Raw genomic sequence first — 16,940 nt, 5'->3', positions numbered from 1 at the left:
AACAGAGGAGGTGAGGAACCTTGAGATTTTCCCTCAGAATCTTGAGATTTGGTGGCTTATTAGTCCGGCCTCATCTGGGAAATAGAGAGAGAGAGAGAGAGAGAGAGAGAGAGAGAGAGAGAGATTTTCACAGTTGAGGATGTGGCTGTAGCTGGTAGCTGGTGGGGCCACTGAGAAAACCATTCCCTACTAAAGGATCCTCCCTACCAGCCCCTGTTCAGGGAACACTGTCCTTGTTTGCATAGCCACTGCTGGCATGTGCATTTCTAGGCAGATGCTGCCATCTCCTGGTGAAGTCCCATTTAGCAAATCTCAGGTGGTGGTTCTGTGAGGCTGGAAGCTGCCAGAACTATGCCTTTTTTATTTGAAGGCCTGGAAATGCAGTCAGCAGAGCCTACAGTTACCCTGAAAATTACTCTGGGCCCATCCCCCCTACACAAATCTCTGCCAATGTACTTTTCAATCTGGACTGTGTTCATAGTTTCCTTCCTGGTCTTTGAAGGCTTTACGACGGGCATGAATCGGAAGCTTCAGTGGTATGTGAGGATACTGTTGCTAGTGTTAGCACTGGGATCTAGTGTTAGTGCTGGGAATTAAGTAACTTTACCATAAAGTGATGTTTTTTAAATTCTTCATACATTGAAACAAATACCTATCTATCCCCAAGTAATCTGTGTTATATTTCTTTTTTTAACTTATGCAAACTTTACAAAATAGCCATTTAAACTACACAACCCAACACCTCTTGTGCCCTGACACTATGTTCTGTGTTGTGTGTATTTATAGACAGAACAAAACACTTTTGAAAAAACAGATATGTAGGGCCTCCGTGGTGGCACAAGGGGTTAAGTCTCAGCACTATGAAGCTATGGACAGCTACTACAGCACAAGTTCAATCCCTGGCCAGGGAGCTGGCCCACATGGTGCAGCAGACCTCTCCTGTCTTACCTGCTGTTCCCCTCAGCAGTGTATCTCAGCAGATTCTCCTGTTCTATTCCCCACTCTGTCTCTGGTGAATCCTCTCACTCCCCCGCACCTCTGGCCTACACCTGTTCTTATATGCATAAATAAATAAATAAACAAATAAACAAATAAATCTTTAAAAAAGAAAAAACAAACATGTAAAGACTGGAAGAAAAGTAGCTCATCATTCCTTCTCCCTTACTTTTTTTAAAAGATGATTTATGCATACAAGAACTGGGGTGTTCTTCTATGAGGGTGCAGGTGCAGGGTTCGAGTCCCCTTCTAGGTTAAAATCAAGAAACACGCCTCATCTCTGTAGACATACATAGGGAGTCTCAGTTTACTCACACAATTTGGAAAGCACAGACTTTCAGCTTTATAACCAACTTATTTTCTTTTCTGGGCTCACATCTGCATGGGTTCTTGGTACTTATAACCTCCAACTTCCAAGGGCCATGTAGTTCGATGATCACTTGGAGGTTCCCTGAGAGGCTTATGGGCCTTTGCTGTCACCTCTCAGGTGAGTTTAGCTTTTGTTTTTTCTTCTTCTAAATAAGATGACATGGATTTCCATTGATTCACAAGACGATCTAATTTTCAGGATTACAGCCACCTTACCCACCACCGAAATTTCAAAGCCATTTCCATCATCAGCTTCCCTTCCACCCTGCCCTCCGGCCATTCCTCCCACAACCACGAAGTCTAAGAGCTCTGTGTGCTGTGACATGTTTGTTCCTTTGTTTTGGTTATTTATACTCCACAGATGAGGACACCACGGGCACTTTCACCTCCTGAGTTATTTCACTTCACTTCATCACCTCACATTCCATCCATATACTCACCACCACTTTTTTTTTTGATCATATATTTTTTTAAGATTCATTTATTTATGCATACAAGAACTGGGCACAGGATAGAGGTGCGGGGGGTGAGAGGATTCACCAGAGACAGAGTGGGGAACAGAACAGGCAGACTGACTGAAATCCACTGCTGAGGGGAGCAGCGGGTGAGACAGGAGAGGTCTGCTGTGCCTTGTGGGCCAGCAACCTGGCCAGGGATTGAACTCGTGCTGCAGTGGCTATGGATAGCTTCATAGTCTGTGTCTTAAGCCCTTAGCCTCTCCTGAAATGCAGTGTGGGTACCTCCCAATGTGGGCTAGCAGCACTGCAAGGGCTCAGTGGTCACCAGTGATGGGGTGTGGGCAGCGCCATGCTCATCTGCACTCAGCCTCTTCAAAGTGCAGTCATCACACTGTGTGGGTCCACTAGGCTTAAAGGGCTGAGGAAGCCGCCATTCCAGACATGCAGTTCGGCCTTTCCAGTACAAAGCCCATCTGGCCCAGTCAATCAATTACCTAAACTTAAAGAATGCAAACTGCCAGCCCTGCGAAGGTTCCTCTCAAGTTAAACAAGAGCAGGATGCTTAATTCCCTGGGACAATGAGTATATGTCACTAGGCATGACCCATAGACTGATAAGTAACTTTGCGGCCCAGAGACTGATCAGCAGAATGCCTTGTTAATAAGAACAGAGCCAGGAGTCGGGGTTGGAAGCTTGATTTCGATCTTTGAACAGGGCCATAAAACTAATCTGGATCTGCAGACTCATCTCCCCCCAAAGCCCAGATAACCTAAGCATACATCCGCTTCCTTCTAGCTTTTTTCTCTTTGTTTTCCTGCCTCAAGTCATTGACTCTGTAAAATCATTCAATCAATAAAAAGGCCAGGTTTTGCTTTCTCGGCAGCATCCTGCCGTAACAGCTTGTTCCTCAACTCCCGTTTCTTTGAAAGTGACTGGTGTTGCCTGATGCAACAACACTGCCTTTACACACCCAAATATCACCCTCGTGTACTTTTGTTCCTTTAAACCCACAACCCCAGTACACTGCCCTTAATTAAAAAAAAAAAAAAATGATGAGAATAGGAAATGTGTGTGAATAAAGGAGCAACCACCCAACATACAAGCTTTTGGGGGACTCTGGAAATTGATTTTTTTTATTGAGGTGACACTGGTTTACAACACTGTGTAGGATTTAGGGGGACAGGGTCACATCTCAGATGTATGTCATCACACCACACCCCCCACTAAAGCACCCACAGTCCTTTACCCTAGGCCACCAGGCCCTCTGTCCCCAATATTTATTTTAGATGGTTATGAATAAGATCAGTGAGCGCAGGAAACAACAGTCAGTCATCAGTAACCTTCAGATCCGAGAAATTTCACTGTCATTTGACACAGGTACGAAAATACAAAGGTGATCGTTGAAAGGGGCATTTATTTCCAGTGTAGGTTTCAGGCCTTCTATGAGAACCCAGGGAAACGGAGCAGGTCAGGTGAGACTCTGGGAGAGACAGTCCCTCCACCAACCATCTCCGTGTGCTCCCTGCATCCACAGGAGGGGCAGCTTGCCTGGTATGTCTAGAGGTTCTTGGGAGGTTTCTGGGAGGAGTGAGCAGTTGGCCAGGTTTATCATAAATTCTCTGCAGCAGTTGGTATCATCCCTTTGCAAATTTGGTGATTGAGTTTGGTGACATGAAGCGACAAGCTGAGGTCACTTAGCCAGTCATCAGGGAGGGCGAGGATTGAAATCTAGGGGGAAGGTGTTAAGTCATGGAATACCCAGGTGGTCCCCATTTGTGTGACAAAGGATGATGAAGAAGTGACTAAAGTTTCCTTAAAGATCCCTGGAAGCTGGCCTAAGGCAAGAGGCAGGGTCGGCAGGACAGGGTTCTAGAGCCAGGCCTGCAGTCAATTGCATGTGGTGTGAGCTTTGGGATACCAACAGTAACAGTGGTGAGACCCAGCTCTTATGGGCTTATTGCACACATGCACGGCCTCGACTTTTCGCAGCCCTGGACTGGGAATAACATGAACAGTAATGAGAACAGGTAGCATATATTGAGCACTTATTGCATAAAAATCTTTCCTAAGGGAAATACACACCTTGGTGTTTCTCATCTCTAGGAGGGAATAATAATAATAATAATAATAATAATAATAATATGAACCATGTACTAAACAGTTAACAGATTATAAGCCTCTGTCCTAAGTGAGTCTCACACCTTAGATTCCCTCACTACAGACTGGGAAAAGGAGTCATCATCAATATAAGTCACTGCTACCACTTACTGAAATGCCTGCTTATGCTAGGTCCTGTCCTCAGAACACTACACAGACTGGATAGACAAGGCCCAACTTGGCTGGATCCCCAACTATTCTCCCCTATCATCTCCCCCTCTGTCTTCACCCCACTCTGCCCCAGCAGCCTGTCCCCCACCGCCAGAGGCCCCTCAAACTCAAGAGAGCTGGTCCCATCTCACAGCCTTTGCAGGAGCATCCCCTCTGCTCCACCCATGTGGCTCACTCCAGGACTGGAGAGGCCACTCCCCGCTCAGACAGCATTTTCTTAGGGAGACCCTCTCCTGACCACGCCACGGGAAACCCTGGGCCCACAACATTGCCTGGTACACAACAGATATTCAGCAAGTCCTTGTTTAATGTGCTTAGTAAGTAGCAACACCTGGTGATGGTGACCTTTGGAACTGGGTCCCCGGGCCTGCCTCCTGAGCAGCTGACGTGTTTCAGGGAGCTGAGTCCCCAGGACCCAGGGAAGGGCCACCTCAGAGGTGCACAGGGCAGGGCAAAGGCTCTGAGCGAACCAGGCGCTTGGAGAAGGGTGGAGAAACACTGTGCAGCCAGAACCAAAGGATGAGGGGACCCCAGAGAGGCCGGCAGGTTGGAGGGCTGGGGATGCTGGGACTCTGGGATTTTACTCTGAACCAGGGAGACCCAGAGGCTCTCGCACGGGCGTTGTTTCTGCAAACAGCATCAGCATGGGCTTTTAGCCCTTGTTGCTGCAACAGATGGTTGGGGAACCGAGGCGAGGGCATGGAGATGCGCGATACCCACCTATTCCCAGAGCTTCTGCGGGAGCCCCTGCACCAGAGCGCATAGCCCTGACCCCTAGGCGCCCCCAGGTCGCAGAGCTGGGATGACCCCCCACGCCCAGAGACTCCCGGCGCACAGACTCAGCCCGAGGCAGGCGGCCGTGGATATAATCGCCTTTATTTCTCGGCGGCCCGGACAGGCGGGCGGGGCGGGGCGGGGCGGGACTGGGGGCCTCTAGGCCTCGGGGAGAGTTGGGGGCAGCTTCGCCGGCGGCTCCTCCTGCTCCTTCGCTCCGGCGCCGGGGAGATCGGGATTGGCCTGCGGGAGCTGGGGGTTCGGGGGTCTCGAGCGCCCTTTGCCCCGTCACATGCACCCTTCCCGGGGCGCCCCGCTCCCCCTCCCTCGGAGGGTCTCCGGGGACACCCCAGTCCGCCTCCCCCCCCACCCCCTCTCCGCTCCCTACCTGGCGCTCGCCAACCCTGCCCCCGGCGGCGCCCAGGACCTGCCCCTCGAATTTATCCAGCTCCGCCTTCATCCTGCGGAGAAGGGGCGCGGGAGAGCGAGGAGACTGAAAGGTGGGGCGGGATGGGGGGGGCGGGACGCAGGGGAAGCCGCGGACACCCTGGAGCTCGGGACCTGCAGACGCAGAAGCCGAGGGCCCGCGGACCCGCCCCCAGGGCCGGTCCCTCCGGGAGGGGCGTCTGGGCTGGTGCAGGGGTTGGGGGGCGCGGCGCGACCCCTCACCCATCCTTCCAGGACGGCACGCTCGGGCCCTCGCGGGGCGCTGCCGGGACCTCGCGCGGCGCAGCCGGGGCCTCGCGGAAGGCTCGCAGGCGCCGCTCCACCTCCCGCAGCTTGGCCCGAGCCTCGTTCTCTGCAGGGGTGTCGGGGTGTCGGGGCGTCGGGGCTCCCTTCCCCTTGCACGCCCCGCTCCCCGCCCCGCCGCGCCCAGGTCTCACCTTCGGTGAGCAGTTGCTCCCGGCTGCCCTGCAGAGTGTGGATCTCCCAGGCCAGGCGGTGCTTCAGGATCTGCGCGGACAGAGAGGACGCCTGTCGGGCTGTCCGTCCCCCTGGCCTCGCCGCGCCTCTTGCAAAGCCCTCACTTGATGGGTTCACTAGGCCAGACTAGTCACCACCATGTGCACTTTCTGAGGGGCTGGGGGGTGGTGGAAACACATTCCCCACCCCAATATCGCCCCAAGTCCCCTTGGACCTCTCAAACCTCACCTGTTCCCGCTCCCCTCATGCTCCCCCAACCCACACCCCTATTTGCTTTTCCTCAAATGCTCCCTCCATCTCAAGGCCTCTGCATTGCTCCCTCCACCTGCCAGGAACAGCTGTATGTCTGCCAGATGCCTGCATGGCTTCCTCCCTGGCTTCCTTCCCGGCTGTGCTCAGGTGTCCCCAGCTCAGAGAGGCCTACCCACCGGCATGGCATCTGCTTATTTTGTTTAGAATCTGGAAAAGCCTCCCCCCACCTCCAAATATCCTGGGTACCATCCCGGGCACAGAAATGTCTCGGACACTTTGGTTCCCTCCTGCCTGGAATGCTGCCAGGTGCATCCAGGGGGCATTAGCTACGGGAAGGAATGGAAGGAATGACCTGACCCGGCGAGCACCCTCCGGGTGAGCAGGAGCGGAGGAGGAGGAGGACCAGCAAAAGCTCCTGAGATGGTCTGGGCAAGGGATGCCAGGTGTGGCCGTGGGGGGAAGCAAAAGGTGGCCAGATTTAAGGTTGACCCTAACGGACTGCGTTGGCGGGTGAGAGGAACAGAGGTGCCAAGGGCTAGCCCGCGGCTGGGGCTGCACGCTGCTTTGATCCTGGACCAGTCAGCGGGGACCCTGAAGCCAGGGGAGGAGTGATTGGGCTGGAGACACCGGCGATGGCTCACGTGGAATTCCCACAGGTCCTTGTGCTGGCCTATCAAATGCTCCAGTTCTTCTTCCACGTTCAACCTACGGGCCAACACCCAGCAATGAGGGACCCCGTGCTAGGAAGGCGCCCCAGCCTGGCCCTGTCTGGGGGTTCCTTACACACAGGTCTTCAGATCTTTGCCCCGGGCTCCCTCTGCTTCTTTGAAGGGTTTGGTGCCAGTAGCTGCTCTTCCAACACTCTCCCTGATGCCCCGCTCCCACTCTCCACCCAGTGCCACACCAGACCCTAGACCTGGGGCTACCCCGGGGTTACCCCAGCTTCCTCTGTCTGTGACTGCCTGGGACCTCAGGGTTATGGGCAGATGTTTCCTCCTGCATTGTGTTCTCCCTGGGGAGGGAAAGACAACCCTTTGTCATTCTCCAGTTGGCCTCGCAGTCCCTTCAGCGGGCGCCGGGGCCTGGGAGTCTGTTCATAACCTTCAGCGTTTTCCTTCCTTCTGTTGATTGCATTTGAGACTGCATCGGCCTCTGTTAAGACCATCAGCCTGTCCCCCATCAAGCCATGTCGTCCTAAGACAACTTTGTGAGGGGGCAGTGGTTTAATTCCATGGATTCTAGGCCTTGACTTGCAGCCTGGATCTACTATTCCATTGGGACCCTAGACAAGTTACTGAACCTCCCTGGGTCTCAGTTTCCTCATTTGAACAATGGTGGTAGTGATGGGCGTGTGACATGAGCCCTTCATTTCTGTGGTTGTCATTATAAGGATTACGTAGCTAAAGGAAGAGTTTGTGGTGTCGTTAAGCAGACACCCACTTAAGACTGTCCGTCATCCGGTGTCCCCACACAGTTCAAATCATGGTGTACCAATGTATGAAGCCTCTGGTCACGAGAATGTATCAGGCCAAAGTTCAAAGGATGGAGAGATGAATGGAGAGTTGGCTGGAGAATTAACCGGATAGATGAGTGGATGGCTGAAGAGATGATGGCTGGTTACAGAAATGACGAGGGAAGGGATGGCGGTTGGATGGAGAAATAAAGGGTGGTTGGAAGCGTGGATACATGTCTGGCTGGGTGGCCGGGTGAAGAAATGACTGGCTGAGACTGGAAGGGTGGAAAGAGGAGGGATGGAAGGTCGCATGGGTGCAAGGCTATCCGACGGCAGGCTGGAGGGATCACGGCTGCCTCGCTGCCTGGCGGCCAGGCTGGGTGACTGGATACATGTATGGGTGGAGAGGTGAGCTGCTGGGCATGGGGGAGCTACATGAGCAGACAGATAAACAAAGGAATGGATTGCAGAAAAGCTGGATAACCAATAAGACAAGACTTAGAATAACACCAGTGGTTGAAATTTATTTGGTAAAGAAACTAGCAATGGATGATTAAATGAATGAGTCCGTCGGAACATCACCACCCGATACCTGGGATAGGCAGGGAAACCTACTGTCTAGCTGCTTTGTTTTCAAGAAAGGGGAGATGAGATGTGTGTGTCCAAGGTTTAATTTTCCTACTTCTGGCTCCCTCCTCCTTGGAGTTGAGGAATAAGGGTGGGAAAGAGCTGGACAGGTCTCTTACCTCTGAGCCTCATTTTTCTTCTTTTGGCCGTGCAGCTGGAGGATCCTCAGTGCTTCTGTGGGGAGAGGAACTAAGTGGGGCCTGGGAGGACGCTTGGGGAATCGGGGTTGGCTGGCAGTAAGGGCTCCCCGCTCACGTCAAGTACTGGGGGGCACTGAGAGACCTCGGAGTAAACGAAGCAGGGGGAGCCCCTGACTTAGGATTCAGTGAGATTCCTTGGCTGTCTGGGGGCGGGGGGCTTTCGTGGGGTGCAGGATGGAACAAAAAGAGGAGCAGCTGGTCAATACCTTGCTTTTTGCTCAAGACCTCCTCTAGGTGCGCCTTCTCTCCACTCACTGGAAAACACAGCAACACTCAGCCTCCAGGGGACACCTTCTGTGCCCCACAACGACTTCATGCAAGGTCATGCAGAAGGCCAGGTACAGCCCCAGGGGAGTTGTCTTCTTAGCACCCTTACACCCATCTCCCGTGGGGCCCATCCCCACTAGCTTCTCCCCCTCCAGGAATGTGCTTGCTTCCCTGTCAGGAGCAAAGGAGCAAAGAGCCTGAAGAATGCACAGGTTTATGCTGAGAGTAGATATGACCAGAAATGAAAATGTGTATGTCATGTAAACTGGAAATAAAGGCTATGAAGAAATAAATCAAGCAGAAGGGAGAGGGGCAGAGAGAAGGTGGCCTTCTGTTTTCCTGCAGCACCATGAGGTAGACCTGTGAGGGTGGCGTTGGAGCTGAGAGCTGAAAGATGAGATAGCAAGAGGCAAGCCGGATGGCGGAGGAGGCTAGCCCTGCAGTGGAGGGGACAGCCTGTGCAGAGACCCTGCGGCATGCACAGGATTGCCTGTGGGCCCCCTCTTTTGGTCCTCCTTACAGGAGTCCAGTTCCTTGTGCAGGGCCTCCCAGAGGGCTCGCGCTTCTCCCAGTTCATCAGTAGATTTCTTCTTTGCTGGACCAAAGAAGAGAAGACAGTATGAGTGCAGCCTCTAGCTTGCTCTTCTCTCACAGATTCTGCACATGTATCTTTGAACAACCTGGCAAGTGGTGGGGGAGGGGAAGAGGGGGCATTGCTGGGTCTTAGAAATGTGGAAGTGACGGTGTTCAAACTGTGGGCCCTTCCTGGCCAGCTGGCCAGACTTGGTCCCAGAGTTTACCTTGCTGAAGCTCATTAATCCGGTTAATCAGTTCTTTGATCTGGGGCTCCAGGCTTCCCTCTGCATGATAAAAAGAAAGACTGAGCCAGAGAAGGCAGATGTCTGGCTATCCGAGGCAGATTGGAGTGGGGGGGTGGTCATTGGCACTGTCTCTACTGCTATAAATCAGTGTGCATTTATTGGGTGACTGCTGTGTGCCTGGTTCTGTTAGAAGCCCTTGAGGGGCTGGCATTGTGGGGAGAGAGTGGGCACAGAACAAAGACATATGACACCAAGTTGCGAGGCAGTTTCTGCTGTGAAGGGAAATAAAGTGAACAAGGCTGACGAGTGCCAGGGATCAAGGCGCTTCTTGTGATATGGAAAGGCTCAGGATGAAGTGAGGGAGGGTGGCCCTGTGATGCCATGGGAGTGGAGAGTATGGCAGCGGAACAATGCAGGGCAGAGGGAGGGAGGGAAGCTCATGCCCCCAAATAATGACTAATGCATGGCAGGTGGGAGTCTAGTGAGCAAGTGGAGAGCAGCAGGAGTTAAGGTGGGCAGATGTGGGGTTGGCAGGTCACTCAGGGCCTTGTGGGACACAGTGGAAGCTTCCAGATGGAATTCTGAGTGTGGTGGGAGCCAAGGGAGACTTCCCACTTGCTCCACCCTGTTAAAAGTCTGGCAGGGTGAGTTTTCACTACTGTCCATCCAGACTCTGCCATGACTTCCTTGAAAAATAGGGAAATGTTGCTTTCACTGTGTGGGTGGCAGCTATCACGTCTTCCAGTGAGGGAGATCTTGGTCTTTTTAGTGAGTCATCTCTTAACCCCTCACAGTCCCAATTCTGTTTCAGTATTTGGTACACAGAGGTCTTCCTTGTCTCTCTGCCTTCCAGGAAGCCAGAGAAGGCAGAGAGTTGGGGCAAAAAAGCCTCCCAGTCCTTGTGGGGTCTCACTATCAGCTCCTGACATTCTCGAGTTAATAAACTCAAAATTTTCTGAGGCCCTCCCGCTCCCGTGACAGCCAAGACAGTGGGGGGTGCTCTCCAAGGTGCTGATCATAACTGACATAGCCCCAGGGGTCTCATTCGTGAAGCTGGTTGGAGCATCTCTGCAATTCCCGGCCTGTAATTGTGCTACCTAGGCAGCAGCCCAAATGCACTTCAGTATGCGACCATGGGGGGCAGGACAGAGGAGAGGCCCCCTTTCATTTGGGGCAGATCGATGTATAGCAATATTTTGAGATAGGCAGGGAAGGGCCCATCCAATTTCACACCCAGCCAGCACCCTGCTCCAGCTTGATATGGGTGCTAGATGCAGAAGCAAAGCTGTTGGTCTTGCCACTTGTACATAAAAGGGTGGACAGAAAAATGCATCCCCAGGAATGTACTTTTTAAAAATATCTAGAAAAATAACTAAAAATTAAAAACCAGTTGCTGTTGGCCTGTGGGCTAGGGGAATGGATGCAGGTGTGTGTAGGGACAGGAGGGGTGTGTGTGAGTTCAAACAGAAGGTGGAAGCCTAAGGAGACTCCGTTCCCCCTCCTCTCCCTTACTGCTTGCTCCCTCCACAGTCCCCTCTTAAAAATCTGTTAAAATCATAAAGCACCCCTTTATGCTTCTTTAGCTTTAACTTGTGTCAGGGAAAAGTGCAGTGGGGGAGTTTCCCGAGGTTGTAAGTGGAGGGGGCTGGGTTTGAACCACCTCTGCTTGGCTCAGCACCCCAGAGTGCTAAACACAAGGAGATACACGACCTTCCTGCAGCTTCTTCACCATGGTCACCAAGTCTTCATTCTTCTTTGAGGGCTTGTTCTTCCCTGTGGAGATGAAAATCAGAATTACAGGATCCAGTGAGAATGAGAGGGGACTGAAGAAAAGTCCAGGCCTCTCTGGGATAGGAAGAAAGCCTCCATGGGTTCTGCAGATACCCTTGGGCTGGAAACCAGGAGACTGAGGGGCAGCTTTTTGCCAGCACAAGGCCCCTGCGGGATTCCTGGCCCAAGTCTCTGCAGTTCCTGGTGTATGCTCGATGAATCAGGAACCCTAATAGTCAGCTTCTCCCCAAGAGGTCAAAGGACACCACAGAGTCCCCTTAATGAAACCCCAGGTGCTGTTGCTGCTGCTGCTGTTCAAGATCAGTATGAATTCTCAGCACTGCCATATAGCAGGGCGATTTCATAGGCATTTCTTTTAAATTATTATAAACCAGTTTGCAAATTCATAATGAACTGACAGATCTAGGAAGTGGTGATTAATGGCTACTCACATCCAAATAAACCACCAGAAATATCATGAGAATGTCATCATCATCCAAATTCTGGGGAACTCCCTACGAGAGTCTGGTTTCTTCAATAAATAAATTGCAAAGAAGAAAAAGAGGGAGAGGGACAACTATTGATTAAAAGAGACTCGAGACATATCAACCAACTGTAATGAATGGCTCTTACTTAAATCCTGATCAAATATACTTTTCTCCCTACAAACATCTATATATTTTTAATGTGAGCCTGTGTTACAACAGCAGCAGCAGAACTCGGCAAAATAATACCTTGAAATCAATAATAAAAAAATCCCAGTGACCTGCTCTTCACCAAGGAAAACTGGAGATAAAAGGCAGTTCATAAAACATAGGATAGCCAAAACACAAACTGAGAAATGCTAATCCACAGTCATATAAAGGGACCCTATATTTCTCCAGTCCCCTCTTCTGAGACCACATGAGTTACATGTTAGTATGTGGAGGTAATTCAGTTCACATCCAACCATATGTCTCTCTAGCTACATAACTGGGATGCTCATAAACGGTGTTCTTGTTTTTCTCATTGGACACTGTATACTAGTGACATTTTTATTCTCTTCAGTGATCCACTAAACAAGTATACCAGGATTTAAGAGGAGTCTCCTACTGATGGATATTTAGGTCATTTCCCTTCTTTTGCTGTTCCCCAAAATCACACAGCTACTATCTGTTTTAGTTTTCTAAGGCTGCTGTAAAAAAGAAAAATACAAACTCTGTCTTCCTTTGAGGTCTGCCCGTGTCGTCATCTGGCATTTCTGCATCCACATTTTCTTCTTATAAGGTCACCAGTCATTGGATTAGGGTCCACCCTCACCCAGTAAACCCCATTTTAACTAGTTACATTTGCAAAGACCCCATAACCAATTAGTTCTACAGGACATAATTTTGGGGTGGGGGATCACAATTCAGTTCAGTACAACATCCCTGTAGATTCTTGGCACACACATGGGGGTGTATTTACTGGATACATTCTGAGAAATGTGCTTGTGTATCTGAGACGTTGATTTATGTGGGGATGAAATATCTGGTGCTGGTTTGCAAATATCTCAGCACAGGAGAAATGTAGCTGATGCAACCATGAGTGAGTGTGGGTGACGTCAGGTCTGGTGATGAGGCAGAGCTCTTTCGAGTATCTTCTCTACTCTGGTGTGCATTTCAAAATGTTCATTATGATTTTTTTTTCATAAAGAATTTCATAAACATTTGAGCCTGCCAGATCAAAAACGAGGTATCTTATTAAATATGACTGATAGGATGAAGCTGATCTCCACCTGCCTCAAGCAGGCTCCTTCCTCGTAGTCTCCAGCCAAGTATGTTCTTAACCTTTTTTTCATTTTCCCCAATCTGATATGCCAAAACTATCTCATTTCAAGCTTTCTGGTATTACGTATCAAAAGCTCAACTCTGGATCAGAATTCCACTTCTAGGAATCTTACAGAAATGATTAAGGGTGACTGGTCAGATAGTCAGTGTTTCAGTGTATGAAATCTTAAAAGATGGACGCAACCTGAAAATGCCTTAGTCGACTGCAGCACACTCACAGGCTGAAATTCTTTGCAGTCATTAAAAATTCTGCTGTAACCTGAGCTTATTAAATTTGGCTGGAATGTTTGGTAGAATGTTCACTGTTTTGATGGAAATCTTTTAGAAATGATTATTCATTAATTTTGCATTTGGATTTTTCAAATTAGTTAGTAAAAAAAACCAAAATGTAGAATATGATTAAGAAGGTAAGTCTCCCCTCACCACCAGCCCCATCCCCAAGCCACTCCCCTGCCCAAAAGTCACCACTGCTAATGGTTTGGTAAAGACATTCAGATCTTTTAGTAAAATGTGTTTTATGTATTGCTTTAATTCTCACTTTCCTAACTAAATAATGTTCTAAAAGATCAAACACTATGGAAATATGTGAAGTTAAAAATGAAACTTCCCTTCTGCCCTTGACCCTAAATCTCTTTGTCCTTCTCTGAAATAATCAGTGTTAGTGGGTTGGCAAGGCTCCTCTTGAGTTTTTGAATTATTCTTAATATGTGGAAATGAAAAAAAATTAGTCACTTTAATCATGGAGAGGTGTCTGATTACTTCTTTTTAGCGTTATCTTTTCATATTGGAAATTATAAAATGTTTATGAAATGTTTATGAAAATGTTCATTATTATGAAATTTTTCATTATGAAATCTTTCATAATGAACATTTCCAATGCACAGGGGAGTAGAGAAGATACTCGAAAGAGCTCTGCCTCATCACCAGACCTGACGTCATCCACACTCACTCATGGTTGCCTCAGCTACGTTTCTCCTGTGCTGAGATATTTGCAAACCAGCACCAGATATTTCACCCCCAGATACTTCAATGTCTCAAATACACTAGCACATTTTCTCAGATGACCCCAGTCCTACAGTATTATCACCCAACAATACCCAGAACCGGTGTAATTCCCCAATTGTCTCTGCGGGTCTGTTACAATCAGCCTCTGCACAGGTCTGAAAGCTCCATTTTGTTTCTCTCCACTGCGTTTCCAGTTCTAGTCATGAGCTAAGATCACGTGCTATGATCAGCAAATCTTTTAAGTAATCTAACCAACATCTTGCACATTAAAACAATTCCATATAATAAAACAAGACAGTCTGTAGAGCATGAGACCCCTTTTTAAAGATTTTTATTTTGAAATAATTTCAGATGTGCATAAAGGTTGTAGAAATAGGCCCCAGTGCTCCTGTTTGCCCTTGTATCGGATTTCCCACCTGTGAGTATTTCTGTACCATTACTGCAGGCATGATGGCTCAGTATTCATTAATATTCCAGTGTATATTTCCTATGTACAGGGAGACTCCCCCAGGTCACTGCAGTATGACCATCAAGCCCCGGATGTTAATGTGCATCCACTGTTAATACACGATCCTTGATATCATTCAAAAATTTTCCTTCAATTTTACAATTCTGTAGCACTACATACATTTTAATTGCTTTTTCTGACCCTTACAAAATGTCCACCCCACCAGCATCCCACAACACGCATGAACAGACCTATATTTAGCCATTTCCTTGATTGTTCCTTGTGTTTTGTCTCCACCAACAATACTCCACACATCTGTATATTCTACAATCGGTTCTGTAGGACTGAAAATGTCCTACAAATATCCTAAATGCAGCCTACTAAGCTGCCTCTTAGCTACACCCTCACTGGTCAGTTCTGCCTGGGAGGCAAGAGATGGCCTATTTCCCCACAGAGTAATGCATACTAGATGGACTCTTTCCCTTTATAAAAGCCCATTTTGGTGGGCTGGAAACCTTGATAGGCTTTTCCATTTTCTCCATTGTTAAGTGCAGCTAATTCATCACTTCAATTTTGACAAATCTGAAAGCTTGATACTAAAATCACTTTTTTCGGCACAGGGCCAGCTATTATAGTAAGCACTTACTACACGGCATCTCTCTGCCTCTGTATTATTTCTGTCTGTCCATTGTTAAAAGCTGGCACTTAATGCGTGGCTCGCCTCTAAGAGAGCTCTCGGGGTGTCAGTCACGTCATGACGCACACACCAAAAATGACTGAGCACCTAGGACCTGCCAAGCAGGCACTGTTTTAGGTGCTGCTGGGGAAACAGTAGTAAACAGTCTGTCTTCACGGAGCTCACATCCTAGGACAGATAATCAACAAGTAAGTAATCACACTGATGGCTGCAGAGAGGTCTGGGGGGCTGCAACGCAACATGTGGAGACCTACAATGGCGATAAAAGCGCGCAGGAAGGCGGTGGGAGATGGGTTTTGGGGGGGGGGGGCAGGCCAGAAGGGTGACAGTTCCAACTTCAGCACATTTTGAAAACGCCTCTAATTTTACAAAAAAACAAAAAAAGCCACCGGCACAGGAGTGCGTCACTCCTTCCTCGGGCTAAGACAGCAACTGACAACAGCCCCCGGGATGAGCTCCGTTTCCCTTCTCGCCCGGCGTGGGGGTGTCGGGGGCAGCACACACGGGAGGGGGAAGGTGTCTCGTCGACACAACCCCCTGGAGGAGCAGCCGCCGTCCGTGGGGGCGGCCGCGCGCGCTCCGTGCAAGCCGGGGTGCACCGTGAGCCCGGACAAGAGCTGCGGCTAATTTTCTTAGACGTGTGCCAGCAGCGGCGTCATCTCTGTGACTATCCACAGCCGCCTCCCCCCCCAACACACACACGCCTTTTTGGCTTGGAGAGCTGCAGAATGACATATTGAGCCTATGATTCGCTTCCCAGCGCCCGGGCAGCAGCTCCAGGGAGGCCGGCGCGCACGAATCCGCACGGCAGACCAGGCGTGCCATTCATCTCCATTTTGGGGACCCGCATCCTTTCCAACAAGGTCTACATTTTGTCCTTTTTTCTTTTTTTTTTTGGCAGCCCTATCACTACCCCACGGCCGCCCGCCCGCCCGCCCCGCGGTGCCCACTTGCCTGCGCTCCCGCCGGCCGCCTGCGCCCCGGCCGCGGGCTCGGGCAGGTCCTCCTCCTTCGCAGGCTCCATCTTCCCTGCCTGTGCGCGCCTGCGCCCTGGACAATGCGTGTTTAGGGGGGAAAAAAAAAAAAAAGCTGCGGGAGAAAGGCGCCGCAGCGCGCATGCGTGCACTGCGCCTCTGGCTCAACTGTTGCGCAGTGTGGGGGCGGCCGGGGTGCGGCCAGGGGGGCGCGGGGGCCACGCCCAGGCCGCGCTGGACAGCGGCCGCCCGCAGCTCGCGTGGCCGAGACGCACGGACCACGGACCGAAGCAGCGTCTGGGGGGGCGGCCGCCTGACTGGGGGGGGGGGGGCACACGTGGACGCTGAGCTGTCCAGGTTGCTGGAGCGCGGGCTGGGGAAATCGGGGATCGATCGGGCGCATCCCCGTGCAGTGGTACCGAGTCCCAGTTCCTTTTTGTTCACACGTCCTCAGTGGACAGCCCGGGCGAGGCTGGTGGGATCCATTTCATGGAGAAGCAGTGCAGTGCAGTACGAGCTCCAGAAGCTGAGCGCACTCCTAGGTAACAGCCGCGAGTCTCAACCCCCGCGTGAAGTCAGGGGCTTTGTCCTGTCAGACCCAGGTAGACGTAAGCCGGAGGCCACCTTCTCCTGAATATTAGCAGCAGCCAAATGGACGGGGGTCCTATTTGACAGGGTGCAGATGAAGTACATGATGGGCAAAAGAAATGTTCTCGTGGGGGCTGGTTTTAGGCCTCACATGCAGTTTTCTTTAAAATATCCCCAGGCC

At 50.5% G+C, this 16,940-nt stretch overlaps 1 protein-coding gene across 2 annotated transcripts; it reads right to left on the bottom strand.

Annotated features, from left to right (window-relative positions):
- Nucleotides 1–5,007: 5,007 nt before the first annotated feature.
- SYCE1L (synaptonemal complex central element protein 1 like) lies at nt 5,008–16,641 on the bottom strand. 2 transcript variants are annotated; one of them, XM_084257101.1, is made up of 12 exons: nt 16,152–16,641; nt 11,180–11,242; nt 9,449–9,508; nt 9,169–9,243; nt 8,588–8,635; nt 8,301–8,355; nt 7,039–7,113; nt 6,743–6,806; nt 5,810–5,879; nt 5,595–5,724; nt 5,314–5,386; nt 5,008–5,177 (listed from the first exon to the last, which is right to left on the bottom strand). In XM_084257101.1, the coding sequence occupies exons 1-12, from the start codon at nt 16,219–16,221 to the stop codon at nt 5,085–5,087; spliced, it is 876 nt and encodes a 291-aa protein (XP_084113227.1). In that variant the 5' UTR covers nt 16,222–16,641; the 3' UTR covers nt 5,008–5,084. The 2 variants fall into 2 exon arrangements, with proteins under 2 accessions (XP_084113227.1, XP_084113228.1); XM_084257102.1 differs by lacking the exon at nt 7,039–7,113.
- Between the last annotated feature and the right edge of the window lie 299 nt (nt 16,642–16,940).

Source organism: Talpa europaea (assembly GCF_964194135.1).
Source record: "Talpa europaea genome assembly, chromosome: 16".
NCBI classification, from domain to species: domain Eukaryota; kingdom Metazoa; phylum Chordata; class Mammalia; order Eulipotyphla; family Talpidae; genus Talpa; species Talpa europaea.
The sequence above is the reverse complement of the archived record's forward strand: the minus strand, read 5'-3'. Positions and strand labels throughout refer to the sequence as shown.